The following is a 26,631-nucleotide window of genomic DNA, read 5'->3' as shown; positions in this document are numbered from 1 at the left end:
TTAATTTACACTGTCTCAAATCATGTTCTATCTAACGCTCTCGTATCTTAACGTTCTTTTCATTTTTTTGTATGGTTGTCAAATATTGCATCTAATAATCTACAAACTAAATTGATATTGCAGTTGTTAACTGTGTATTTGTTCATCGTCACGTCTAGTATAGGCTTCCCATTCAAGGTTTAGCAAAGATTGCATTACGTCGATATCACCTTTATTGAGTATTTATCTTTAAGAATACAGCAGAATCATATGTACAGATAAGTTTTGTTTTTCGAAGAATGTAATCCGCTTTTCATTCTCCATCGATTTTTTTTTTTCTTCATTACGACCAACTGCAACTTTGTCACTATCGTTGCCTGCTCACGCGGAATCTTACTCACTTTCTCTAGACTATAGGACTTTCTTTTGAACACTCTATCTAACCTTACCGGTTTGCCGGCGATGCTGGATTGAGTAATAAATAATTTCCCTTCTTTTCTCCTCACAAGAGGCTCGTGAATTTAAATAAATTAAAAGAGTTTATCCTCATGTTTGTTCCGTTCTAATCGAGTTTCCGATATTTGCGCGTTCAGTATTCGTACTCATAGGGATACCGTTGCAGTGGATGCCCCCGCACTTGGCTAACGTAAACGGTTGGATGATGGTGATGATGCGGAACCATCGCTACCGGTGCTCGGATGGTTGCCCTTCGAAACTCGGACGGAGCGTAACTGGGTTCGAATGGGACAAAGTCCGAATCTGAGCTCTGGTGAACGTACCGGTTGCGGAAGAAATTCTGAGGTGCACTTCGTGTTAGTGGTTTCAATGTCGGATTCAAGGCATCGTTCAGCGTGACGTCAAACTCTTCATCGTAGAGTTGATCCAGTGTTTTGACGCGTTCATCGGATGGTCGGCTTGTACTGGTGGTTCGTGGGTCTAACTGAATTGTGCTGGGTGGTGAACTGTCCACGTCTATGCGGAAAGGTGCCGGTCGTTCGGCTTCGTTGTTGGGAATGGAAGGTCGGGATGGTTGGTTCGGTGGTTGTTTCGCTACACCAACCGGTTGGAGTCCTCGAGCTGCGTAGGGATTACCTCCACGGCTTGGTAGGAATGGTCGCTTCGTGGCACGGAGAAGCGGTCTCGAGGGTTCAGTAGCTTTGTTCACTGTGTCGAAATCTCGATTGCTTTGGACTGGCACGGATTTCCTGCTGTCGAGCGGAGATTGTGGTTTTTTATTTTTGAAATTGGTGAATATATTCGCCGGCTGTTTGGTGGTACTTTGCGTTCTAGACTTTGGTCGCTCCGGAGGTTCATCGTCGACATATTCTGGCTTGGAATTGCGCTGTGGACTGTCAAATGGTTCAGGCTTTGTAATCCGTTGGGGAGTGCGGATTTTTTCGTTGTAACGATTTGCCAGCTCTGAATTGTCACGGCTGTTTACTCGCTCAATGCCCTCCGGCTTTTTTACGTTTCCCGGAATCGGTTTCTGTGGGATTGAGTCTTTTGGTACAATAACGTCGTCGTAGTATACTACATCTGAGGATGCACTTTGTCGTTTGTCTTCCTTACCTGCCTCTGTCGCTTTTCGTTTGTCCACGACCGGTTCAGGTTTTTTCGGTTCATCTTCGTATTCATCATAATATTCAGGCTCTGGTTCATTGGCAGGTGCAGGACTTGTAGTGGTTTTCTTTTTCGATGGTTCAGGATTAGCATAGGAGTATTTTGTTTTTTCATTTAAGGGAACCGGTCGGTTTATCCTCGGAGCAGTTCTAGGTCGATCGTAAATCGTCGAACCGGATGGTTTGACGGTAACTACATCACTGGGAAGTTTCGACTTCTTTTCCGGTCTCCGCGGGCTGTAGTCTTCATCTTCCTCATCATATTCGAATCTCCGATCATCATTGTATGGACGTCTTCCGCCATTACGTTCCTCCGGAACTTTTCTTCGGTCATCCTCAGGAAAAGACCTTCGATCTTCGTTCAATGGTCTGTGATCATCAGCGAGTGGTCTACGCTCTGGGATTCGACGGTCGTCAGCCGAAACTCGCCGATCATCAGACGGGAAAGGTCTTCTTCGACGCTCGCTTTGCGATGAGCGTTTTTCTTCTTCCAGTGCACTTCGGCGGTCGTCTTCAGGAGGCCTACGTCTATCCTCATCTATTGGCCTTCGATCGCGATCTCTTCGGCGTTCATCATATCCATACCGACGATCGTCTTCTTCGTTTCTGCGATCATTGTTACGGTTCCTGTTTTTCGGTCGATACGGACGACGATCATCATAGTCTTCTTCCTCAACAACATGATCCCGCTCACGATCCCTATCGCGGTCCCGATAGCGATCAGCGGGACGTCGATCGAACCGTTCATCTTCGTCGTACTCATCGTCGTATGTTGGGCGCCGGTTTCGGGGGCGGTTCTTTCGGCGGCGCGGACGCTCCTCATAATATTCCTCATCGTACTCATCGTCGTCGTAGTAGTAGTCGACTTGAGGTCTTCGTCGTCGAACTGGCTTACGCAAAGGCTTCAGTCTGCTGGGAGCTGTTGAAGGCGAAGGCGTCGTTGGCGTTGTAGGGGAAGGCTTCTGCGTTGTTGTTGTAGTTGCTTTGTACAGTGGCTCGTTTCTGGATAGAAAAATTAGAAAATATTTCGTTAAATATGATATTGTTTTCAAAATACCTGAACCAATATTTCGGTGAGTTTTTGCAGTCCACTTCGGAGGCAAAATGGCAGATGAAGGTCTTTTGATCGAATGCTGTATAGTTAGCACACAGGAAGTCATATCGAATTCCATTGATGCAGTGGTGGTACAGCTGTAAAGAGAGCCGAATTCGAAAGCATTATTTTTTCCGCTTCCTTAAATAATATTGTGTTCAATATTTACCTGGCAGTTATATTTGATTGATGCATAGAAACCGTCGTGTAATTTAGGATCGCAGGTGAATCCTATGTCCTCTTCCGCTGGGACCGAGTCCAGAAAAGGATAAGTGGACAAATTGAATCTGTTGAAAAATGACTGGTATCGTTTGCCTTCCAACTTTAGTGTGCATCAAATTGCGAACTTACCCTCCAAGTTCCCGCGGCAGATTCGGATCCCATACATAGTCCACCTGTGGTATGCCGGTAAGTGGCGCTTTGGTGGCCGGTACTTCACCTTGATCGTCAGACTGATGGTAGTGAGTGATGTTTCGGTTTGAAATCGAGAAAAAGAAAATAAAAAAAAACAGGTGGTAAATAACGCGGTGTAAAATTCGTATAATATGCGAGCCACTTGAATCAATTTGTATGTGGATCGCGTTTGAACCTAAATACATTTAAAAACTGATCGAATACGTAATCGCAAATGGTTATTTGAATGCAGCCATGTCGATAATTGCATTAGGGCTAGAGTTGTTTTTCGAAAGGTACGTTTACCGGATGCCGCTTTCATTGCGTTATTGTAATGAAATGAAATAAAGCTCTCCTTTAAAAGTACACGACTTTGATAACTCATATATTAATTATACTAAATGCTAAATGTTTAACACAAGTCTTTAAATATAGCACTTATTTTTCGACGTCAATGTAACGTTTAACCGCTACAATGATTGTTATAACAATCGTTGTTAGCAAAGACAATAATGACGATTTTAATTCCAATTGAATACCTAATTAAATTCTAATTGCAACTCAAATTTCAAGCCCAATGCCAAGTCTAATTTCATGTGCAATTTCAAACCAAATTTTAAGTTAAATTTAAGTTCGATTTCGTCTCCAATCTAACGTCCCATTTTAAGTCTAATTTAATTTCAATTTCACCTCCGCTCTTAAGTCCAATGAATAAAACAGTTTGCTTTGCTTTTCCCGTGTAAATCTTATGGGAACATTTGCTCTAACTCTCTTATTCATGCGGCCTAATGTCCCATTTTAAGATCCAATGCTAAACGAGTTTAATTCCAGTTTCAACTCCATTTTGAAATCTAATTTTTAGGTGCAACTTCGAGTCCTATTAAATGTTCCATTTCAAGGCCAATTGTAGTTTAATTCCAGTTTTATTTCGTTCTCAAGTTTAGCTTCATGTCCAACTCTAAGTAGAATTTCAAAGGTCGGTGCCCCACCTTCTGTCTATGGCTGGGTCCGCCAGCAGTGATAGTTTGTTATAATTTGTGTTACATCCTCCTGAAGGCTTTCCACCGGACGTCAGATAGGTAGCCGATTGAAGAAACTAACATTCAACGACTAAAACCCTTTGAAAGTTTATTAAACCGGGAAATAGAAAAAAAAAACATGACGAGTGACGAGTGCGATTGTTTAAAAGTGTAACCGTGGCTTTTTGAGGACCGGTCGATTTTTCCTGCTTGTTCAATTGAGCACTATAATAGTTCAGAAACGTTTTACAATTGACTGTGGTGGTTTTTATCCTATTTGTATAGCTGTCTTTTTACGAGCGTGGAACTGACGTAATAGGTTGTTTTTCGCTTTGTTAAGTTAAGATAGCTCGTATTTGCATTGCACTTCCTGATTGGAAAAATTACTACTGAAAACAATAAAATAGTAAATCGAACCAGTTGAATAGAGCGACGGTAATATGACATTGCTTAGCATAATTTTTCGAATTTCGTGCAAAACGTCATGTTGTGTAAGAAATAACCAACACATTCAGCAATCGTAGATGACGGGCGGGTCCTCGTTTGCGACCAGATCGGACGTTAATACTAACTATAAAACTTGTACAATCAATGATAAGTATGTTATAATAATATTCTCACTGATTGACAAAGGTACAAATAAATTCAAACTGCTGATCCTAATCCCGGTCAAAATGTCCAACAACGTGCGGGAGCAAAGTTGTCAGTGCCAGTTAAAAGTAACCATAAATCTAGGAAATAAAGATAGTATATACGAATAATAGAACAGAAAATTTGGTATAATTTTAGAAAAAACTATAGTTAGTTAACTTTAGATAATAAAAACTAGGGAGTAATTTTTTTATACATTACAGCTGTAAGATCCCATGCACTGATGTGCATTTAATTTTAATATGCTAAGGCTTGCTCTACTCCATTCAAGATTCAGTCAGATTCTTCCGAAAGAAAGTCAGTTATCTCCATATCTAAGTGCCTAAGGATATTTTGGTAAGATATCTAAAGAGATGCGTCCTTTTCTAGCAACTTTGGACAAATTAGCGGCATTTTACCCAAACCTGGTTAATATAAAAAAGTGTAAAAGTCAATTTCTCTGGATTTCGTTGGGATAAAATTAATCTTTTTCACCATAAGAAAGTTGCTCTTATGTAGATTCCCACAGCAGTGTTTGTTTACGGCATAGGCATATGGTATTAGATATCAGAAATCAGAATTTGTGGCTCGACCAGCACGTTCCTTACATTCTTCGTGTGGACGGCATATAGTTGTTTTTTTATGCTATGGTCAAACGAATGGTATTTTACGCTAATTTTCACAGTGTAAAAGTGGGTATTTCTAGATTCCGAGCTGGATTTAATCTTTTTACATGAGATAGATTCTATACGCATTGCAACGCCTTCGAGGCCGAAAAGTAAAGCTTAAACGACTTCCTAAAACATCACTCCTCTTTACCGGCAAACTTTGCAGCTGGCTGTTAGAGTCCAGGACAATTGCGGGAATAGTGCAATCTAGCAAGTACCACCTAACCGAGATTCGAACATACGACAACTGGCTTGTTAGATCAGTAACGTACGTCGAAGCTTATTGGGTAGCCGATAAACAGATGTTGAAAATTGTTGCAACGGAAGCAAAGTTCATTATAGCGATATCCAACAATCTTTTGTCGATGAGTCAAATCGTTCGCCGCGGTTAAGAGGTCCGGTTTAGAAACAAATGTGTGACGCTTATCGATTTGGATGGCGAGCTGACAGCTGATACTAGAGAGTAGCCTAAACTCTTTTCCTGTTCGTGCGCCTGCTTGAAAGTTCTAGAAGCTATTGTATACGATCATCCAATGTTTAGCACAGAAAACTATATTTCAAATGCTTATGTGATAAACTTGGAGTATCTGTGTAAATGGTTGCATGGATAAAATCGTACCTGCGGGATCATAAAATTGCTGTGAAGCTGGGAACACCACAATCTTGTTGGTATAGTTACAACTCCGGAGTTCCTCAAAGCAGTATCTTGGGGCCTTCACTGTTTTCGTTGTTTATCAACGATGTCACAAGGTTATTACCTCGTGGTACACGACTGTTGTATGCCGATAACACAAAAATTTTACAGCTTATTCAAAGCTAAGATGATTGCTTCACACTCCAAGCATTAAATGATTTGTTCGCTGAATGGTGCCGCCGCAATTTTTTGTCATTAAGCATCGCCAAATGCACTGCCATGAACTTTCGCCGCAAAAAAATAGCCTTTGTTGTTTGATTATCACATTAATGGAATACCCCTACCACGCAAGGAAGTTGTCACGGTTTTTGGGGTTATTTTGAATGCTGGAATTGACATTCAGGCAGCATCTCCCCATGATCATAAACAAGACGAATTGGCAACTCGGCTCAATTTTGAGACTGGGAAAGGAGTTTGATGATCATGGAACCTTGCCGACCCACTATTGCTCGCTAATACGCTCAATTCTGAAGTCTGCTTGCGTGATTTGGGACTCGTATTGCGACATCTTGGTGAAACGTATAATTCAAAAACGTTTTTATTCATCGTACTTGCCGCACTCTGCCATGGAGAAATCCTGAGAGCTTACCATCGTACAATGACCTCTGCGTTCTTATTGGAATAAAACCCCTAGAACAGCGACGCAAGGCTATAACATCTTAAAAGGCCCACAAAATTCTAACAGGTAAATACGATTGTCCCACTAGCCTTGCAATGCTACAAATATATTGTCCTCTGGGTCCGCAACGTCCTTTACGTCTTCTACGGATAAACGTTTATCGCACTAATTATGGTCAACACGAATCTATCCGTCGTCTAGCTTTGGCATATAATGAAAATGACAGTAACTTTAATTTTTAGTGTTTGTCAGCTGCTCTTAATTTAAATCATTGTAGAGTGTGCTTAGTTGTTAAGTTTTATAATCATGTGACTATGTGAATAAAAAGATGCTGGGCTTTTGCGCTGCTTTGAAAACTTCACTGTGCATTTTCAAGGTGGCTTTTCCCAGCCATATTAATTAGTCATTAAGACTATGTATATCGACTGAAATTATCAATAAATAACAAATAACTAGGATGCAGTTCAAGGAATCGGAGACAGACAACTGTACGGTGTGTGCCATGGGTAAGCAAATTCGTTTACCACTTCCGACGAGCGGTCATCCTGGAACTTGTCCAAACGTGAACACACGTATGAAGCTGAGGTTCTCCATGTATTCAACCAGTTCCGAGCACGAGCTAAGAGACAGACCGGGTCCAAACTGAAAGTTCTTCGCAGCGACAATGGAATGGAATTGTTTCAGAAACGCCTTGCCGGGGCACACCAAACTTTCTTGAAGCACACTTCAGAGCAAAATGGGATGGCCGAGCGTGTCAACAGAGCTGTCGTTGAACGAGTGAGGTGCATGCTGTTCGAGGTGAATTTAACGAGGTCCATCTGTGCGGAAGTGGTAGGAGCTTCGACAAACGTCATAAACCGTTCCCATATTAAAGGTCACAATTTGTTGGCAGAGAAGACCTGGTTCGGCCGCAAGCCTAGTTTGCACCATGTGCGTGTTTTCGACACGAAGGCGATATCACACATTCCTTAACAAAAGCGGAAAAAGTGGGAGGTTACATCGAAGGAGTACGGCCTAGTCGGTTTCGATGAGTAAAGCAAGGCCTACCGTTTGTACGATTTGGTGAAAAAAGATTGTCTTCAAGATCCGAGACGTGGTTTCCTCAACATGTCACCACAAGTCGATGCGCAGCCTCTAGCAATGAGCAGTCAGCAGCGCCAAGTTTGGACTTTCGAGAGTGCGGATTTCCACCACTATGTTCCGGAAACTAGACTATTGTTGGTGTGACTATTCCGACACTCTCTCTGTGGTAATCTTTATATCCACCCGAGTCACATGTGAGATGTGAGATCTAGCGGCCGAAAGCGCGCAATTCAAGGCAAGTACCTTGACTTTGTGTTCACAACCAAAGACTTTCCGTTCCACAATCCTCTAGTTCAACTTGACGAAGCCTGTCCAAGGACTGACGGCGAGCAAGCGACGAACGAGGAGAAAAACCGGCGATCCTCAAACTCCAGCGGAAGCGTTACGAAGCGACAAGGCGTTCCAGTTACAGAGAGTATAGATTACAGAGGCGACAAGGCACTCAAAAACCGCTAAATTTTGAATTATAACGGAGTGTTACCTCTCCTGCGTCCTCCAGTACCGTCGGCCCTTGACTGCCGTTCTCCAACCCCCACGAACACCAGCTGAACGTGCATCGTCTTCGACAGCACACATCCATCGGGTGCGGGATCTGCCTCGGAGTCTACGAGCACTTCCTGGTTCTCTGCTGAAAATAGTTTTGGCTACTCTTTCATCGGGCATTCTGGTCACGTGTCCAGCCCACCGCAGCCTGTCACATTGCACTACCTTCACTATATCAGCATATTTGTACACTTGGTACAGCTCGTGATTCAGGCGTCTGCGCCACACTCCATTTTCCATTTTGCCACCATGTATAGATCGTAGAATTTTGCGCTCAAAAACCCCAAGCACTCGCCGATCAGCTTCCTTTAGCGTCCATGATTCGTGTCCGTAAAGGGCCACCGGGAGGATTAGTGTTCTGTGGAGGGCCAGTTTTGTGCGAATTTGCAAACTACGGGAATTCAGCTGGCTACGTAATCCATAGAAAGCCCGATTCACTGCTGCAACTCGTCGTTTCACTTCGCGGCTCGTTGCATCGTTGTCACATGTCACAAGTGTACCAAGATATATAAATTCCTCCACTACTTCATATCGTTCCCCATCTAACTCCACCTCGGCACCAACCACTTGAGTTCCCACATTCCCTACCAGCAACCATGTACTTCGTTTTTTTGGGGGTTTTAATGGTAAGTCCCAATCTCGCCGCTTCCCTTTTAAAGGGCCTGAAGGCCATCCAACCACTCCTCCGACATTTGGTCTTCCTCCCAGATCCTGACAATGATCCGGTGGATTGCTTCGTACAGCCGCTCGCTCCCCGCTTTGAGAAGTTCAGCCGGGATACCGCCCTTCCCAGCAGCTTTACCGTTTTTCAGCTCACTGATTGCCTTTTCAACCTCCTCTTGTGTTAGTGGCTCCACAGCTTGACCATCGCTTACAATTCCTATCCTGTCTCTGCTGATCTCCGCATTTACCTTTCCATTCAACAGTGTCTGAAAGTGCTCCTTCCAGCTGGCTGCTACCGCCGTTTTGTCGGTAAGCAGGTTGCTAGCACTATCATTGCACATCACAAGCATGGCAAAATTCCTGCATCTCACCGTTTTATAGAAACTCCGTGTGTCGTTGCTGGCGTAACGCTCCTCTGCACCGGCGAGCACGTGCTCCTCGTACTCGCGTTTCTTTAGACGGTGAATTCTTTTTTCCGCAGCTCTAGGCTCTCTGCACCTCTCTCTGTTTTAACGCGTTGCCGCAGTGAGCATGCGACTCCTGGCCTGGTTCTTTGCATCTGTCACTCTCTGGCATTCGGCATCAAACCAGCTATTACGCTGTCTTCCACGCGTCGTGCCTACCACCTCTCTCGCAGCTGTTTCGATGGCACCATGGATGTTCCTCCACAGCCCATTTATATCTTCTCCTTCTACCTGCTGTTCTGCGATTCGTTGGTCAAGCTTCTTGGCGTACTCCACTGCTACGCCGTCTGCCGTTAGCCGCTGGATGTTGAAACGCAGCGTCCTCTCAGTGCGAGCTTTCGCCGTGTTCGACAGTCTTGCGCGAATCTTACTCACTACGAGATAGTGGTCAGAGTCGACATTTGGTCCCCGAAAAGAAGACGTTCACTTTTGCGAAATATTAACTGAAGCATCATGTTGGGATCTACCTACGGTGAATGGAGGACAAGCAAAGCAAAATAAAGTGATATTCAAAGTACCTAAAATCATTAGCTAGTCACGATTGAACCACAGCTGATTGTCTATTGAGGAGAATACTAAGTAACAAATGAAATCCAGCTAACATTAAAGTAGTTAACAGTTATTCAATGTGAATTGAAAACTAATCGACTTCGACATTAACACTTTGGCACACCGGACGATGAAGGTTATTTGCTTGAGTGCGTCGCTTTCCAGGTTCAGAATTTTGTCATTAATCGAATCGAGCGAAGTGTGTTCCTTGATACGAGGGGTCTTTACACTCTGGCTGCATGTTCAATGTCACAGATAAGTTTTCCAAGAGTTGGGAAGCAAGCCGAAGATTGGTAGTAGGCACGAGTCTCTAAAACATGCAACCACATTTTAGCTAGCGTCACGAAGTGGTACGGCGTGAGTCTTTCATAATGCATCTTACCTACCAGCTGGATCGCATGCCTATTGAAACTGCAAATTAACAAGTCGTGGCGCGTTAATTCATTAAGGCTCGTTTTTGTTCAGCCGAAACGAGCGCTTGCTGTTAGAATTCAATTCGCAGCTTTTAAAGCAAGTTTGTTACTATCGTGTAGGTATGGTAAGATTGTTCGTAAAGGTTGTTCCTTCATTTAGTCGGTAGGGTGATTCTGGTTTGAGAAAACGCTCAGCAGGATTAGCTACGACTGTTACGGCTTTATTACAAGGAGAGTCAAAGATTTTGTTTAACAATTAAACCACACACACCTGATTCTGGCCGCTTAAAATATTTACTTATTTTTATTTATTTCAAATACAAAATCTAATACTTAATTCAAATAAGGTTGAAGTCATATTTCTAAATTTGTAACGGGTACTCCCTTTAATTTTTGCAAAGAGCAAATTTAATGCTGTTAAATAAATTGTTTTTACAATTAACTTTAAAGTGAATGTCCGTGTTTTTGCTTTGTAAATTTTTTGCAGTATTTTACAGCAACATAGGTGTTACATAGTAACAATACACCAAAAACACTACACGTGCACAATAGACATCGAAAGTAGAGCAACATAATTAACACTATGGTCATGTACACGCGATATTAATCCGCTATCAACCGATTACTTTGCGTTTTAAACCACGCGTAAAAATCGTACCAAATACACGACAAGCCATTCCAGACACCACGCTGTGCAATGAATCAAAAATGCAAGCAAAAACACGATTGGAAAAACTAGCGAACAACGCTTTCGGAAATGTGTAAGGACGCATATCACATGCTTGTTGTTTTGATTTTTTTGCTTCTGCGACTTACATAATAACGGTGACAACATTTAAGACCGCTTATGGCCCACTCTTTGATGCCAATCGGGTGGAAGTATCTCCCGTGGAATACAAATAAGTTGATTGACGCGATTGAATAGGCGAATTTGAATTAGCGGTTTTTAAATAGATCGAATGGCGTTAAAATTTCAATGCTTATGTTAGAGCTGACAATTGTGTGTGGTGCACGATTCGCCGACATGGTATGGTATGGCCCTCTTCACAGGAAAAAGGTATAACAAAGGCTGTCAAAATTGACTTTCTAGAAAAGACCCAAAAGCCGATTGTTATACATAGGTATATATCAAATCGTTACACGATATATTTTTTGTATGATTGTGGGAGTTGCACTAAAAAAGCTCCAGCACAGCCTTTGCGCCATGGCATGAAACCAAATTCTACCAGAAGATCGTAGGACAGTTGTGAGACTTTGGAAGAGGAACAAGTCGCTTTTCGAGACACTCTTTCAAATGCGCCGGTCCATTCATGGTATCCGTGGTCACGAAAGGTATACTCCGTTATCCACATTAACAAATTGCTTGCCAAATCAAGAATTTTTTGACAAAGTTCGACATCTTCTGTTTTGGGGGTTCTCTGGAACATTAAACTTATCCTTTGCAGTGAAATACTGGTTCCCCGGAATCTGGTTGGAGTCCGTTTTCACGCTTCTGAACCTCGGCTCGAGTTTTGGCCTTCAGCATGAAACTTTTGTTAGAAAAGTTAGACCAATTTTTTAGTGTGTTGCAATTTTATTGGGGACACCTTTTAATCCCAAAATTTAATTTCAAAATCGTAATTAATTCAACTTTTAAGTCCACATTCATGTCGGATTCAATCGGAGTTCAAGTCGGAGTTCAACTTCAGTCCAATTTCAATTCCAATTACATGCTGAATTTCAAGTCCACTTCCATGTCGAACTACAGGGATACCTCGATATAAGACAATTTATAATTTCAAAAAGTTGTCTTATATCGAAATTGTCTTATATCGAAACATGATTTTTTCAAACATTTTTGCATTAGCAGTCGCCAATTTTGTTCTGTGAACTATTTTTTATTGTTTGAGCTATTAGTTTTTTACAATTTTTAGCATTATTTAGAAAAAATGAAAATTTTTATGGCGCCGGTTTTGGATTGGAAAATTGGCTCTGATGTCGTTACCAACTATGTCAAAGCAATATGTCTTATATCGAGGTAAAAATTGTCTTATATCGAGGTTGTTTTATAACGAGGTTGTCTTATATCGAGGTATTCCTGTACTTGTCCTAAGTCCAATTTAAGTCTTCTAAGTCCAATTTAAGTTCAATTACAAGCCATATTCTAAGCTTCAGTCCAATTTTAAGCCCACTTCAATGTCCAATTTCACTCTAAAGTTCAATTCCCATCTTCATTTCAAATTTTAAACCCAACTGCAAGTCTTATTTGAATTCCTATTCAAAGTACAGTTTCAAGTCAAATTTACACAGTTTAATGTTCAATTTCTAGCTCAATTTAATTCTGATTACCAATTAACTTTGACTTTTGAAGTCTGACGTTCAACTTTTGACCTGCAAATTTTACCGATTAATTTTCGGCTTTTGGCGTTTGACATTTTGGTTTTGAAATTTGAACCTAAAAATGTCAAAAGCCTTTTGAGTTTGATTTTTGAATTTTCAACTTCGACTTTTAACTTGTGAATTTTGACTTTTGGCTTGTGATATTTTACTTTTAATTTTTCATTGACTTTTGACTTTTACCCTTCGACTTTCATTTCTCTATTTTTCATTTTCACTTTTGACTTTGAATAAAATTTTAACTTGGGTTTTGACTTTAAACCTTGCCTTCCGAGTTATGAATTTTAAATTTTGACTTGACATTTAATGATTGTCGTTTAACTTTTGATGTTAGGTTTTTAATTTTTCAGAAGTCAAAGGCTTTCACTTTTCGGTATTTCACATTTTTGACTTTTGTATAAAATTTTAACTTTTAGTTTTGTCTTTTGGCGACTTCTACTTTTGGGAACTTTCGACTTTTTTCTTTCAGCTTCGGAATCAGCTTTTAACTTTAGACATTAATCTTAATTTTAAACTTTTTAATTTGACCTTTGACATTTTACTTTTGCCATTACTTTCAAATTTCACCGTTTCCCTTTTAAATTTTAAATTTTTGCTTTTTACTGTGGTCAACTTTTAATTTTTGGCTAAAGCCTAGTATCCAGCTGAAAAGAAATCAGCTCAAGAAAAAATCTTACTATTTACCGAAGAAATTTTGACAACTGCAAGGCAAGCAATTATCTGTCATTTTTTCTTGTGGTAAAAATTGCGCCGGATATTATTCCGTACGGAAAAGTGACATTTCAATTCACTTGCATGTAAAACTGCGCCATCTGAAAATGAAACAATATTTCTTGTGAAGTGCATACTGGTAAAGAAATCGCAAACGGAAAATCTTTTCTTTAGCATTTCTTGGCATATCTTTTTGCCCATTTCTTTTCAGGTCGATACCAGGCTTAAGGGTTTAATTTGATTTGGTATTGATTCTTGACTTTTGACTTTTTACTTTGGCTTTCGTTTCGACTTGTCTCTTTCGGATTTTTGACTTTTGGCTCTTGACTTTTGGTTTTACAACCTTGATTTTATTTATTTATTTTATTTTATTTTATTGATTTACTTCATCTGACACAAAGTCTAAATAAAGATTAAGTGCTATGAATGGGAAAAGCCGATTTGAGTTGAAATTTATTATCTCATTCTCAAATCGGCATAAAAACCCATTATCTTTTCCTTTGTAATATCACATCAAAATATAAACTTAAATAAACATAAGATTTGTTTTTCAATTATGATTCTTGGTTTTTGACCTCTAACATTTGACTTTCAAGCTCAAACTTTTAACCTTTAATTATTTTTACCTTGGGTTTTTGACTTTTGAGTTTTGACTTGAAACGTGTAACTTTTGATTCTTGAGTTTTGACTTTTAACCTTCCGAGTTTGGTCTTTTGACTTAACTTTTATTGCTTTTTTAACCTTTACGTCCCCGACATCAAAAATGAAAGTACTCTCAGTTACACTTTTGGCTCTATCTCATCTGATTTTCAATCGATTTTTATGCAACTAGTCTTAAAAAAACCACATTAGATTGGCCTTTAATGAAAAAATATGCTGGTAAATTCTGGTTTCATTTTCCCGGAGATATTCCAGATCGCGGTGGGATTTTTTTTGACGTCATAAGTAGCAGATGAAATAAAACTGGAAATCTACTTAATTGACTGCGCAAAAGTTATCCATTTTATTTGTAGTCACTAATAATGACTTTTACACTACCCTGTAGAGCGCTGACTTATGCCCCACACTTCAGAACATCCGTTGTCGGTTCTACCGGAACTCAAAAGTGGCCATTTGAAATTCTCTTTGGAAATATGGCAAATGGGGTATCAAATGACAGGATTTTTCAACACGAGTTCTTTAGTGGACATTTGGATGTATTTTGAGCCGATCTGAGTATTCCGGAACATCCGGCATCGGTTCTACCGGAACGCAAAAATAGTCATTTGGAATTCTCTTTGAAAATATGGAAAATGGGGTATCAAATGACAGGATTTTTCAAGGAGAGCTCTTTAGTGGACATTTGGCTGTATTTTGAGCCGAACTTGGCATTCCGAAACATCCGGAATTGGTTCTACCGGAAGTCAAAAGTGGTCATTTGGAATTCTCTTCGGAAATATGGCAAATGGGGTATCAAATGACAGGATTTTTCAACACGAGCTCTTTAGAGGACATTTGGATGTATTTTGAACCGATCTGGGCACTACGGAACATCCGGCATCGGTTCTACCGGAATTCAAAAGTGATCATTTGGAATTCTCTCCGGAAATATGGCAAATGGGGTATCAGATGACAGGATTTTTCAACACGAGCTCTTTAGTGAACATTTGGATGTATTCTGAACCGATCTAGACATTTTCACATTACAAAATTGTTTGGTTTGAAAGAGAAAGGGTTTCAAACGTTTGTTTCTACGGCATTACGCGAATTTCCGGACCGGTAGCAGATGTAAAACTGGCAGGGATGACAATAGGGAAAAGTTTGGGGGCGGCCATTGGCAAGGAGGAGGTTCAAAAAAGACTTAGTTTTCCTTTTCAGTGATTTGATACTCTATTTGCCATATTTTCGAAAAGAATTCCAAATTACCACTTTTGTCTTCCGGTAGAACCAATTCCGGATGTTTCGGAATGCCAAGTTCGGCTCAAAATACAGCCAAATGTCCACTAAAGAGCTCTCCTTGAAAAATCCTGTCATTTGATACCCCATTTGCCATATTTTCAAAGAGAACTCCAAATGACCATTTTTGAGTTCCGGTAGAACCGACGCGGGATGTTCCGGAATGCCCAGATCGGCTCGAAATACATCCAAATGTCCACTAAAGAGCTCGCGTAGAAAAATTCTGTCTATTGACACCCCATTTGCCATATTTTCGAAGAGAATTCCAAATGACCACTTTTGGTTTCTGGCAGAGCCGATACCGGATGTTCCGGAATACTCAGATCGGCTCAAAATACATCCAAATGTTCACTAAAGAGCTCGTGTTGAAAAATCCTGTCATTTGATACCCCTTTGCCATATTTCCGGAGAGAATTCCAAATGACTATTTTTGCGTTCCGGTAGAACCGACAACGGATGTTCCGAAGTGTGGGGCATAAGTCAGCGCTCTACAGGGTAGCGTAAAAGTCATTATTAGTGACTACAAATAAAATGGATAACTTTTGCGCAGTCAATTAAGTAGATTTCCAGTTTTATTTCATCTGCTACTTATGACGTCAAAAAAAATCCCACCGCGATCTGGAATATCTCCGGGAAAATGAAACCAGAATTTACCAGCATATTTTTTCATTAAAGGCCAATCTAATGTGGTTCTTTTAAGACTAGTTGCATAAAAATCGATTGAAAATCAGATGAGATAGAGCCAAAAGTGTAACTGAAAGTACCTTCATTTTTGATGTCGGGGACGTAAAGGTTAAATTTTGGTTTATGAGTTTACACTTTTGACATTTAACTTCGGATATTTTGGACAACTTTTGAATTTAAACTTTCTATTTTTATGCTTTGGCCACAGACAAACAGACATAACTCTTGGAAGAAAAATCAATAAAAATTATCGCATCTCACATTTGACCTGAAAACCAGCACCATCTATGATAGACATTCCCAAATATCAAATAGCAACAGGAGTATCTCTCAAAGTAGCAAGTATTTTTTATGGGGAATTCCCCTTCTTTCATCAAAAAGCGCCACTTTGACCAAAACGGAGACATTCCCAACTAAGCCCAAATTTGAAATGCCGGTTTAATCGGTACCAATAAAGGAAAACGAGTGTTATGTCTGTTTGTCTGTGCTTTGGCTTTTGACCTTCTGCCTTTGGTGACTTTTCTACAGCTCCTTTTGTTTTAGCTTTCAAGATTTGGATTAAGCATTTGTGAAGATAATTTGAAGACTACAGACTCATTTTTAAACCGATTTGCCATCTGCAAAACCGTTTAGTTTTTTGACAGTTTGAATCGGTGCCAAGCTGAGAGAGAGGAGCCAGCTGGAATTGATTTTGTGCACCGAACTGTCAAGTCAAGTCAAGTCAAGTAGTTCTGCGGTTTCAAGTGACTCAACCGGCGTTGAAATGAGACTGTCGGCTGGTCGATGTTCGGGATTATTGAATGTTTTCAATTGATGGGGGTCGTTAAATCACTATTGCAAATGTTCCAGAAGTTCTGCTTTATTTTACGTTTAAATGCACCGTTGGTTTTAACTTTTCTTATTTTCTCTTTCTGGGCATCCATTCCATTATTTCAGTGATAACAAAAAATACTTGTTTTGGTCTTATAAGCTTTGGTTTGTTCAAAAGCTTACAAGATCAAAAGGTGTAATGATGGCATATGTAATTATAAAACACGCTTATAACATACTTTACTGTGACGATTATACACTCAAGTCTTTTTTTACACGGTTTATTTTTTTCGATTATTCAAGAATGGTACGACTGAGGGACCATTTACAAACTACGTGACGAATGTCGGGCCGGTCCCAAATGTATTGAGAAATGAGTGAATGGTCCCTAAGTTGCCCTGTTCTTAATAATCGAAAAAACAAACCGTGTAACAAAAGTACTTGAGTGTAAACAAACGTCAATGTAATTTATTATTGTTTTATCAGACGGTTTTGTTGACGAACAGACAAAAAGACAGCTTATAGCAAAAATGCTTTGCTTTATAAAAATTAGTTTGTAATCTAAGAAGGATTCCAAATGCCGCTAAGCGAGTAGGGCGCTATATCTCTGCATATTAGCGTTGATAAGAGGAAATGCTTATCAACTTAGGGACTTTATTGGCTCGTTCTATTGTGCCTGATTTTTATTTTCAGGTGATTTCAAGCCACCGTGAATCTTGCATGTGCATAGTATTTTTCGATATAAATTAACAAATCATGGTTGTTTATGTAGTACGATTACATTATATTAAATTTATTAAATTTACAAAAAAGGTGTATTTGTGATCTTAATTTTCGTAATTAATACTGACTACAAAAAAAACTATTGAATATCCAAATTATTTTCAAATAAAGGGTGTTTACATAACGAGAATCGTTTCGTATGGAAATTTAGAATCGTTTGTTTTTGTGCCTCGTTTGTTGCATTATTCCACACCGAAACCGCGCATCGTTTTCGACTAAATTACATTTCAATTAAATTGGATCTTTATCTAGCTCCCCCTTCTACTAACAACAATTCCTTTCCCGAAATGCTTGTGAAGCTGCAGAGGATTCCCTGGTCTTTAGTAGAAACAAGCATTGGACTAACATTCCTTCCCATCCCACCAGGACCCGCATTCGAACGTGGCCGGCGTTGGTATTGATCAGCATGCAGGGACCTGATAAGGTTGCACAATGAGGAACAGTGTGTTGTCCCAAGCATGCTTTTTCCAGCCATCATTTTGTAATTTTCATCGGTCCTGGTCAATAACGGAGTAACAGCACACGGGCGGTATCCTATGCTTATGCTTATGCTTAAGAAGGATTCCAAATGCCGCTATAAAACCGTTATAAATTATCATGAATGCTAAAAAGCTGTAGTATTGTTACTTGGGAGCTTTATTAACTTTAAGGTAACTTTAAGGCCGTGAGCATAAAAGGTAAAATTTTACTGTCAGATCATCCTGATCGATTTGATAATTTTCAGCAGTTTCCATAGTTGTACGGCACATGCACATTAAATTTTATCGTGCATATTGGAATGGTAAATGAACGCACCACCAAAATTTCGCAAGTTTTGAAAACCAGTTATTTAAACAAAATAATTATTCGATTAGTCAATCTTAGTTTTTAGTAAAATCATTCTAGTTGCATACTAACATGAAAACTAATTATCAATAACTTCCACTTTGCAACTCGTAATTTGCTTTGACTAATTGTTGTTTGGCGACCAAAAAAATGCTGCAAAACGGCAATATGGCCTCGACTAAAAAATAATTTCAGAGTTGAACTCTAATATTCTTCATAATAGCAGCTATAAATCTGTTTGGTCAGGGTTAAGTATATAACCTTCGCTGATATGGCTCACTATCATAAAGAACTCCTTTTCGCTCTTTCTCAATAGTCAAAAACTATCGAGTCACTAAAGTCAAATATTAGTTTGCCGCGTAACGAAACACAAAGCAATTGGCTGAACTTAATTCAAACATACGACTTGCATAACCGCGCAAGTCAATGGCAAATTCTATCATTATCACATTTAATATAAGGTATAAACGTAAACACTTTAGCTCAAAGCTAGCGGTTGCTCTTTGACGGCTCCGATTGACCCACTTGTGGTAGCGTTATATTTGGTTGCAATTTGCAACTGCCCAAGGTCGGATTTCATATCTGCTTCTCGCACATCTGCTTGCCACAAATGTTGAAAAGTTTTCAATCACACCGACCACGCCCATTAATTAGCCACCACCACCGTAAAGCAGGTGTGTGATTGATGGGTTTGTCACTTCTACTCGAACCCACCCGTTCAAGTCACCTGTGAGTGAGTGCGAAACGGTACGCCATGTTCGTACAATCTAGGATAGGATTCAGATTTTTGTGAAACAGCTATTACGTTTGTTAAAGGTCATAAACCTTTGCATTCGACGTTAAGATGATTGTGACGGTTTTAGTGCTCTTGACAAAAAAAAAATCTTCAAATTGAAAGAGCTGCTGTAAGCTATGCAAATATTTTTTAAAGAGGCTTAACAATAAGTTTTAAACTTATGTTTCTTATAGGTATCAGACTTCAAGTTTGAACAGGAGTACAACATCGAAAATCATGCCATACATCAATCGATACGCATCGGTTTATGAATAACCAACTGACCTTAACCTATAATGGAGTGTTTCATAACTTCCATTGATTAAAAACAAACAAACAAAACTAACACAGTTGACGCCGGTAGCCCGCTGACCAGATGGAACGGTAGCGCGCTATACATGCCGGTGATGCCGGAGGTGATCAGCATGTCGGTAGGCCGTAAAGGCCAACACCATGCTTCATGCGACCGACATTATTTCCACCCCGTCTCTAGCAGACGATACGAACTCGAAACGAAAGATCACGTTTCTTGTTTGGTATTGGTGACAGTTTAGTGACAGTTTGTAGATATGATTTTAAATGTTAATTCCAAATGCATTAATCTTGAAGGGGGACAATTAGCCTTTGAGTTTTGATGAATTTGCGTTCAATCGAGGTTTCTTTCAAATAAATTCTCTGTCTGGGAAGGAGGGAACTTTCTGTCACCACGCTAGAAGCGCGTGATCATTCACAAATCGGCTATCGTTAAATTCGATAAATAACGGTTATCATGTTGAATGGCGCATGTGTTCATCAGTCTTCCAAATGGTATCGCACGGCGGTGTTATGACACGTCTTCCACTCCGCAACACTCGTGTCCACCATCGAAATAGAAAAAAAAAGAAAAAAGACATCGCGAATGCTTCGACATTATCGCCTGCAGCATTTCCATATTCGAGATAACGCAATGACACACTTTTCAGTGTTCCATTATTGTGTGTGCACGCGTTAACCTTGGTTGATTGTTGTGTTGCTGCACACCGCTCGAGGTGACCGCAGGTTTGTGATGAATTGCATTGAAGGTTCATCGAGAGGGTTTCCGCCGCGCCGTCAGAGTGTTGCTGAATCAATGTTGGTGATAATGATTTATGCTACCCACGGCGTCAAATGATGACCTAGAAGTAATAAATCGGTTGCAAGGGGTGTTTATGGACTCAGCAATGATTGGTGACATAAACGGGAACTATGCTGTACAACCTTGAGCTTGAGATATAAGCGTTTAATGACTTGAGTATAGCGAATTAGACATGCATATATGCATAGGGGTAGCTGAATAAGCTGTAAGTTCAGTATTCTTGATAAAGTCATACCTGTTTATCAGGTTACGTTAACGATATGCAAACTGCAATTATTGATTGACTTACACCCATATCAAATGATGCAAGAAAAGGCAAGTTAATAAAAAGGTATAACCTAAAGATTGATTGACATAACTAAAACCTTGGGTCTTTTCTACCATACGATTATTCAATTTTTTTTTTCTAATGATACTCAGTATAATAGGAAAAGTTTTCCAAGATGGTTCATATATCCAAAAATATAGTTTAAGGGAAAAAATATCCCCAATAGCAAGGGAATTCGCAGGGCAGTATCTGGTAGGCTTTATGGAGGCCCGTGCTACTACGGATCAAATTTTTACCCTCTAATAAATCTTTCAGAAATGTCTTGCCCACGCATATTTCGCAGATTTCAGGACAGCGTACGATACAGTCGAGCGCAAACAGCTATGGCAGATAATGCACGAGAATGGATTCCGGACAAACAGACGGCGGCTGATCAAAGCTACTTTAGAACGAGTGATGTGTTACGTGTGTGTTTCGGGGAGACTGTCGATTCCTTTCGAAACGCGCAGAGGGTTGCAGCAAGGAGATGGACTAGCCTGTAAGTTATTCAACATAGCTATTGATGATGTGGGTAGCAAATTCCTAGCCTTCGCAGACGACCTCGACTTTATTACTAGAAACCTTGGAACGGCGGAGGCAATCTACGCCCGACCAAAAACGGAGGCTAGGAGGACTGGGTTATAAATCAATGCGTCGAAGGCTCCAGAGGAAGAGGTTTTGTTCGCCTCCAACGGACAATGACTTTTGACGGCGATGTACTGGAAGTGGTAGATGAGCCCGTGTATTTGGGATCTCTGGCTACCGTCGGCAATAATACGAGTAAGGTGATTAAACGACGCATTCAAGCTGGAAGCCGCCGCACAAAGCTGACGATGTACAAAACGCTAATCAGACCGGTTCTTTACGGGCTTGAGATAGCAACTTTGCTTACGGAAGACATGCGTGCACTAGCCGTATTTGAACAAAAGATGTTGCGGACTACTTTTGGTGGAGTACAAACGGAGAGTGGCGAGTGGCGAGTGGCGTAGGTGTATGAACCAAGTGTTGCAGGCACCGACTGGAGAGATTCTCATCGTACACCTGGTGAAAGCTGGGAGACTACTGTGAGCCGGCCAGGTTGTGAAAGGGTGTCAGACGATTGTGCATGGAAATCTGTTCTCTTCAACAACTCAACTAGCACTAGGAATAGTATTGCGATTTGACGACGCATACGGTTATGCTGTTAGAAGTAAATAAGTAAACCATTTTCGAGATAATTTGAAAATTATTGTAGCTTTGAAGTGCCTTTTACGCGTTTTTCATGTCTTTTCACACGTCAAACGTCTTTTTTAAAAATTAGTCCTGAATCGAAACGGTCAATTGACTTGTGAAAACAGAAACATTTTTTTCACTGAAGCAATATAGAAATGGATTTACTCATTACTGCCTTCATGCGGTTAAATGAGCTCAAAACGTAAATTTCAATTTCAATTCAATTTCAGCAAAAACTCTAGTAATCGTCCTAGTCTACAAAAAAAGATAATTGAAAAAATCCGTGCTTATCCAGCCGTCTAGACAATGACATAACCTCGAAAAACCACAATGTAATCAATATCTTGCCAATTACCATCAGTAAGCATCATATGTAAAGTCGCAATACCAGTATGGTGGTGGAATGATGTAACCGGTAGCAACCGTAATGACCTTCTCGCACCGGCAGGAGTTGCCCTACGACCCACTGAATTCCCACGTTGTGCTGTCGAAGCGCTTCAACTGAAACCAAGATACTGTTGGTGGAGCTGAACAGGTTGTGGAAACTGGTTTTTGCACGTACTTTAGGATGCACCGTTGCCCTATGGTTTGGGTCACTTTGGAAATGCAAATACTTAATTTCGACCTCGACGAATAAATGCATGTTTTTTATGGCGATAATTTCATGTTGTATTAAGTGGCGATAATCGCAACGTAAGAAGATGGTACAAACGTAAGATGGTCCATCCTTTATGTGATGATTATGAATGAATGAATGATGCGCGGTGTCATATTTCATCCCGAAGCACTCACTCAGTAGGACGCAAAAGTGGAGTTCATTGGCGTACAGTGAGGCAAAACCAAGTAAAAAGTGACATAAATTATAACTCTTAAAACTTTTTTGGAAGCGATCGCAAGGTCAGACATAATAAAAGAGAACTGCAAACTGCGGTGTCGATTGCTGACGATGGTTGACACTTCTTTTTATTACTTACGTTTTTCCTGCTTCTGATAAAGAACTAAAGATAACCGACCGCTCCGCAGACGGTTCATCGACATCCTACTGGCTGTTATGCAAAAACCTAAGTAAGTAGGCCATTAGAATGCAAAGCAAACAAGTAAAACTCGACTGTGGCTTTCCTTTGAAGTCGAAAACGTAAAGGAACCGAAAAGTCTGATTTATCGTCAATTGTGTTTAGCAAGAATCTTCAACAAAGATCCGTTGATAATCTAGTTTTTATAATTCGATGTTATTATGAGAAATTTCTAGGAATCGTTTAGAGTTATACTCGAAGGAAAGTTTCTGTTTAATTGACCGTTAATATTTTTAGGTATTTTTTTTATAAAGTTCGGTATTGGTTTTATCAGAAATATGAGCACAGAACCAGCTTTTAAATTGCTTTTAAACCCGATTTTCTTTTTCAAGCATTTTGTCTTATATCAAATTGCCGTGATTTGAATGATTTCTTTATACTTTCAAGAAATGAGCGAGGAAGTTAGCACAATTGCAAGTCGCATCATCATTACATTTAGTGGCGAACATATTACATAATTGTGACCAATTCGATCACCTCAGAGAACCATGGACTACATTCCATAAATAAAGCATTGTTTTTTTATGTGACCACCATCATGACCCAATTTTTACCCGGTAATTTGACCCTTTGTGTTAACGTGTGATAAATTAATTGTATATCATTACAGAGGTCTGGCCCATTCCCGACAAAATTCAAGTAGGAGTGCCGGTCAACTGCAACTCACTTCGTAGGTGTATGTATATTCACTGCACTTTTTTAGCGTGGCGTGCAAAAAAATGTACATCACCGTCTTAGGTTAACACTAGCAAACTAACTCGTGTTAGACCAATGACGACACCGGCCGTGAGTGGACTCGACGTGTTTAGAGAGTTATGTAAAATAACTAAATGCTTCACAATTTACACCACAAAAATGAAATTATATTTGTGCGGTTTCTGTACTGTGTTTAAAAGATTGATTGATTGCTGCCTTAGTGGTATAACAAGCTTCTCTTGTTTTTGTTACGCCTCGTGGTTTTAGCCCAATTTGAAATTTTACCCTATCCTGAGTTGTTCAGAACTTACCAAAACTAAATGGTCTTTGTAGACTTAAAAACTAGTATATCTCGGTATTAACTTATTTCCGGAACGTGGCCTTTTGTTTAATGTACACAGAATTCGTAAGCGGTAATGGGCATGGTAAGGGCAAACGGATGTAAAGGGCAATAAAGGGTGCTCACAAACAATTGCATTACGGAAAACGACACTGCAGAAAATTATCCATTGGGTATTTTCTTTTGCAAATTTGGGTAGTAGTAGTTTCGAGTGTATTGTTTACACTGTATTTTTATCGCTGTCAGTTTTGCGAAAATTGGAAAGAATGGCGTCATCCGAAAAGGAACGACGCGAATTAATTTTGCGCATGCACCTGGAAAATCCTCAACTCTCTCATCGGGACATCGGAATACAACTCGGAATCGTGTGATTAAACGTTACTGAGCATCGAACGATAGAAGAAATGCGATCAGAATGGATGTTCTATTAGCGATCAGGATCACAAGCGTGTGGGCTTCAAATGGTGAGTTGACAACCTGGAAGGAGCGTCAAACATAGCTCTGGTCCTCAGAAGCTCCCGCCTCACGCCTCCACGAGTCATATGATACCAAATGCGGCGTAGCCTGGGCAATGTTGTCAATCTGACAATAGCGAAGTGAGGAGGTGCGACGCGAATACTGGCGCGGTAACCATAGCATGGCGGTAGAGGAAATGCTTCGTCAAACATGAGCGTCTGTTCCCCAAGGAGGTGCGGCTCAAACAGCGTCTGTTCTCCATGTTAGAGGCGGCTGATTATTATACTCGTCCTTATGCCAGCAGGGACTCTAAACAGTGCTGTGCACGATGGTCCTCCGGCGAGACAGGGGGTTAGGGGCAGGCCCAACAAGCCGCCCTGGAAAACAAAAAGTTACCAACAACGAAGAAGAAAATAGGGATCGGAACAATCGACGTCGACCTACGCGACGAAATAAAGACTACGATTGGAAACTCGGGACATGGAATTGCAAATCGCTCGGCTTCCCGGGTTGCGATAGGATAATATATGATGAACTACATCCCCAAAACTTCGAAGTCGTAGCACTGCAGGAACTTTGCTGGACAGGACAGAAGGTATGGAAAAGCGGGCAACGAGCGGCTACTTTCTACCAGAGCTGTGGCACCACCAACGAGGCTTTATAGTACTGGGAAAGATGCGCCAGCGTGTGATTGGTTGGCAACCGATCAACGCAAGGTGCAAGTGTAGGATTAAGGGCCGTTTCTTCAATTACAGTATCATCAATGTGCATTACCCACACGAAAGGAGACCCGATGACGAGAAGGAGGCGTTCTACGCGCAGCTGTAGCAGGTGTATGATGGCTGTCCGCGACGGGACGTGAAAATCGTCATCGGTGACATGAATGCGCAGGTAGGCAGCGCAGGGAAGCTATATATAGACTGGTAATCGGGCCAAACAGCCTGCATGCCGCAACGAACGACAACGGCCAACGATGCGTAAATTTTGCAGCTTCCCGCGGTATGGTAGTCCGAAGTACCTTCTTCCCCCGCAAAGATATCCACAAGGCCACCTGGAGATCACCAGACCAACGAATAGAAAACCAAATTGACCATATTCTAATCGACGATAAATTCTTCTCTGATGTTATAAACGTTCGCACCTACCGCAGTGCGAATATAGATTCGGATCATTTCCTAGTTGCAGTTTGCATGCGCTCAAAACTCTCGACGGTGCATAACACGCGTCGAAGTCGTACGCCGCGACCCAACATCGAGCAGCTACGAGTCACCGGAGTTGCCCAGGAATACGCGCGGCAGCTGGAAGCAGCGCTACCAACGGAAGAGCAACTTGGCGCAGCAACTCTTGAAGATGGTTAGCAAGGCATTAAGACCGTCATACTGCTCTAGCGGCACTAGGTACAATGAATCCGAACCGAAAAAACGATTGGTTCGACGGCGAATGCGAGCAATTAGTGCAGGAGAAGAATGCAGCACGTGCGAGAATGCTGCAACACCGTACGAGGGCGAATGTGGATCGATATAAACAAGCACGGAACAGGCAAAACTCGGTCTTCCGGAGGAAAAAGCGCCAACAGGAAGATCGAGATCGCGAGGCGATGGAAGAACTGTACCGTGTCAACGATAAACGGAAGTTCTACGAGAAGTTAAACCGTTCGCGCAAAGGCTATGTGCCGCAGGCCGATATGTGTCGAGACTCAGACGGTAATCTTCTCACGAACGAACGTGAGGTGATCGAGAGGTGGAAGCAGTATTATGACGAGCACCTTAACAGCGATGTAGCTGAACATGGAGGTGACGATATGGCAATAGATCTTGGAGCACGTGCAGAATACGACAGAATACCAGCCCCTGATCTCCAGGAGGTAGCAGAAGAGATCGGTCGGCTGAAGAACAATAAAGCGGCTGGGGCTGATCAGCTACCCGGTGAGCTGCTGAAATACGGTGGCGACGCACTGGCTAGAGCGCTGCACTGGGTCATTGTCAAGATTTGGGAGGATGAGCTACTACCGGAGGAGTGGACGGAAGGCATCGTGTGTCCGATCTACAAAAAGGGCGACAAATTGGATTGTTGCAATTACCGCGCAATCACACTGTTGAACGCCG

The 26,631-nt window shown here is 40.9% G+C and overlaps 1 protein-coding gene across 1 annotated transcript in view; it reads right to left on the bottom strand.

The window, feature by feature from the left end:
* Positions 1–26,631, bottom strand: part of LOC128733947 (proteoglycan 4-like) — an 82,081-nt gene continuing 55,450 nt past the window's right edge. The window contains exons 4-7 of the mRNA XM_053827852.1: positions 3,043–3,143; positions 2,861–2,978; positions 2,656–2,789; positions 1–2,600 (exon numbers count right to left, since the gene is read on the bottom strand). Of these exons, the coding sequence (XP_053683827.1) occupies positions 569–2,600; positions 2,656–2,789; positions 2,861–2,978; positions 3,043–3,143 (2,385 nt within the window). The 3' untranslated portion in view covers positions 1–568. The remainder of the gene's footprint in view (positions 2,601–2,655; positions 2,790–2,860; positions 2,979–3,042; positions 3,144–26,631) is intronic.

Source organism: Sabethes cyaneus, chromosome 2 (assembly GCF_943734655.1).
Source record: "Sabethes cyaneus chromosome 2, idSabCyanKW18_F2, whole genome shotgun sequence".
In the NCBI taxonomy this organism is placed as follows: domain Eukaryota; kingdom Metazoa; phylum Arthropoda; class Insecta; order Diptera; family Culicidae; genus Sabethes; species Sabethes cyaneus.
The sequence above is the reverse complement of the archived record's forward strand: the minus strand, read 5'-3'. Positions and strand labels throughout refer to the sequence as shown.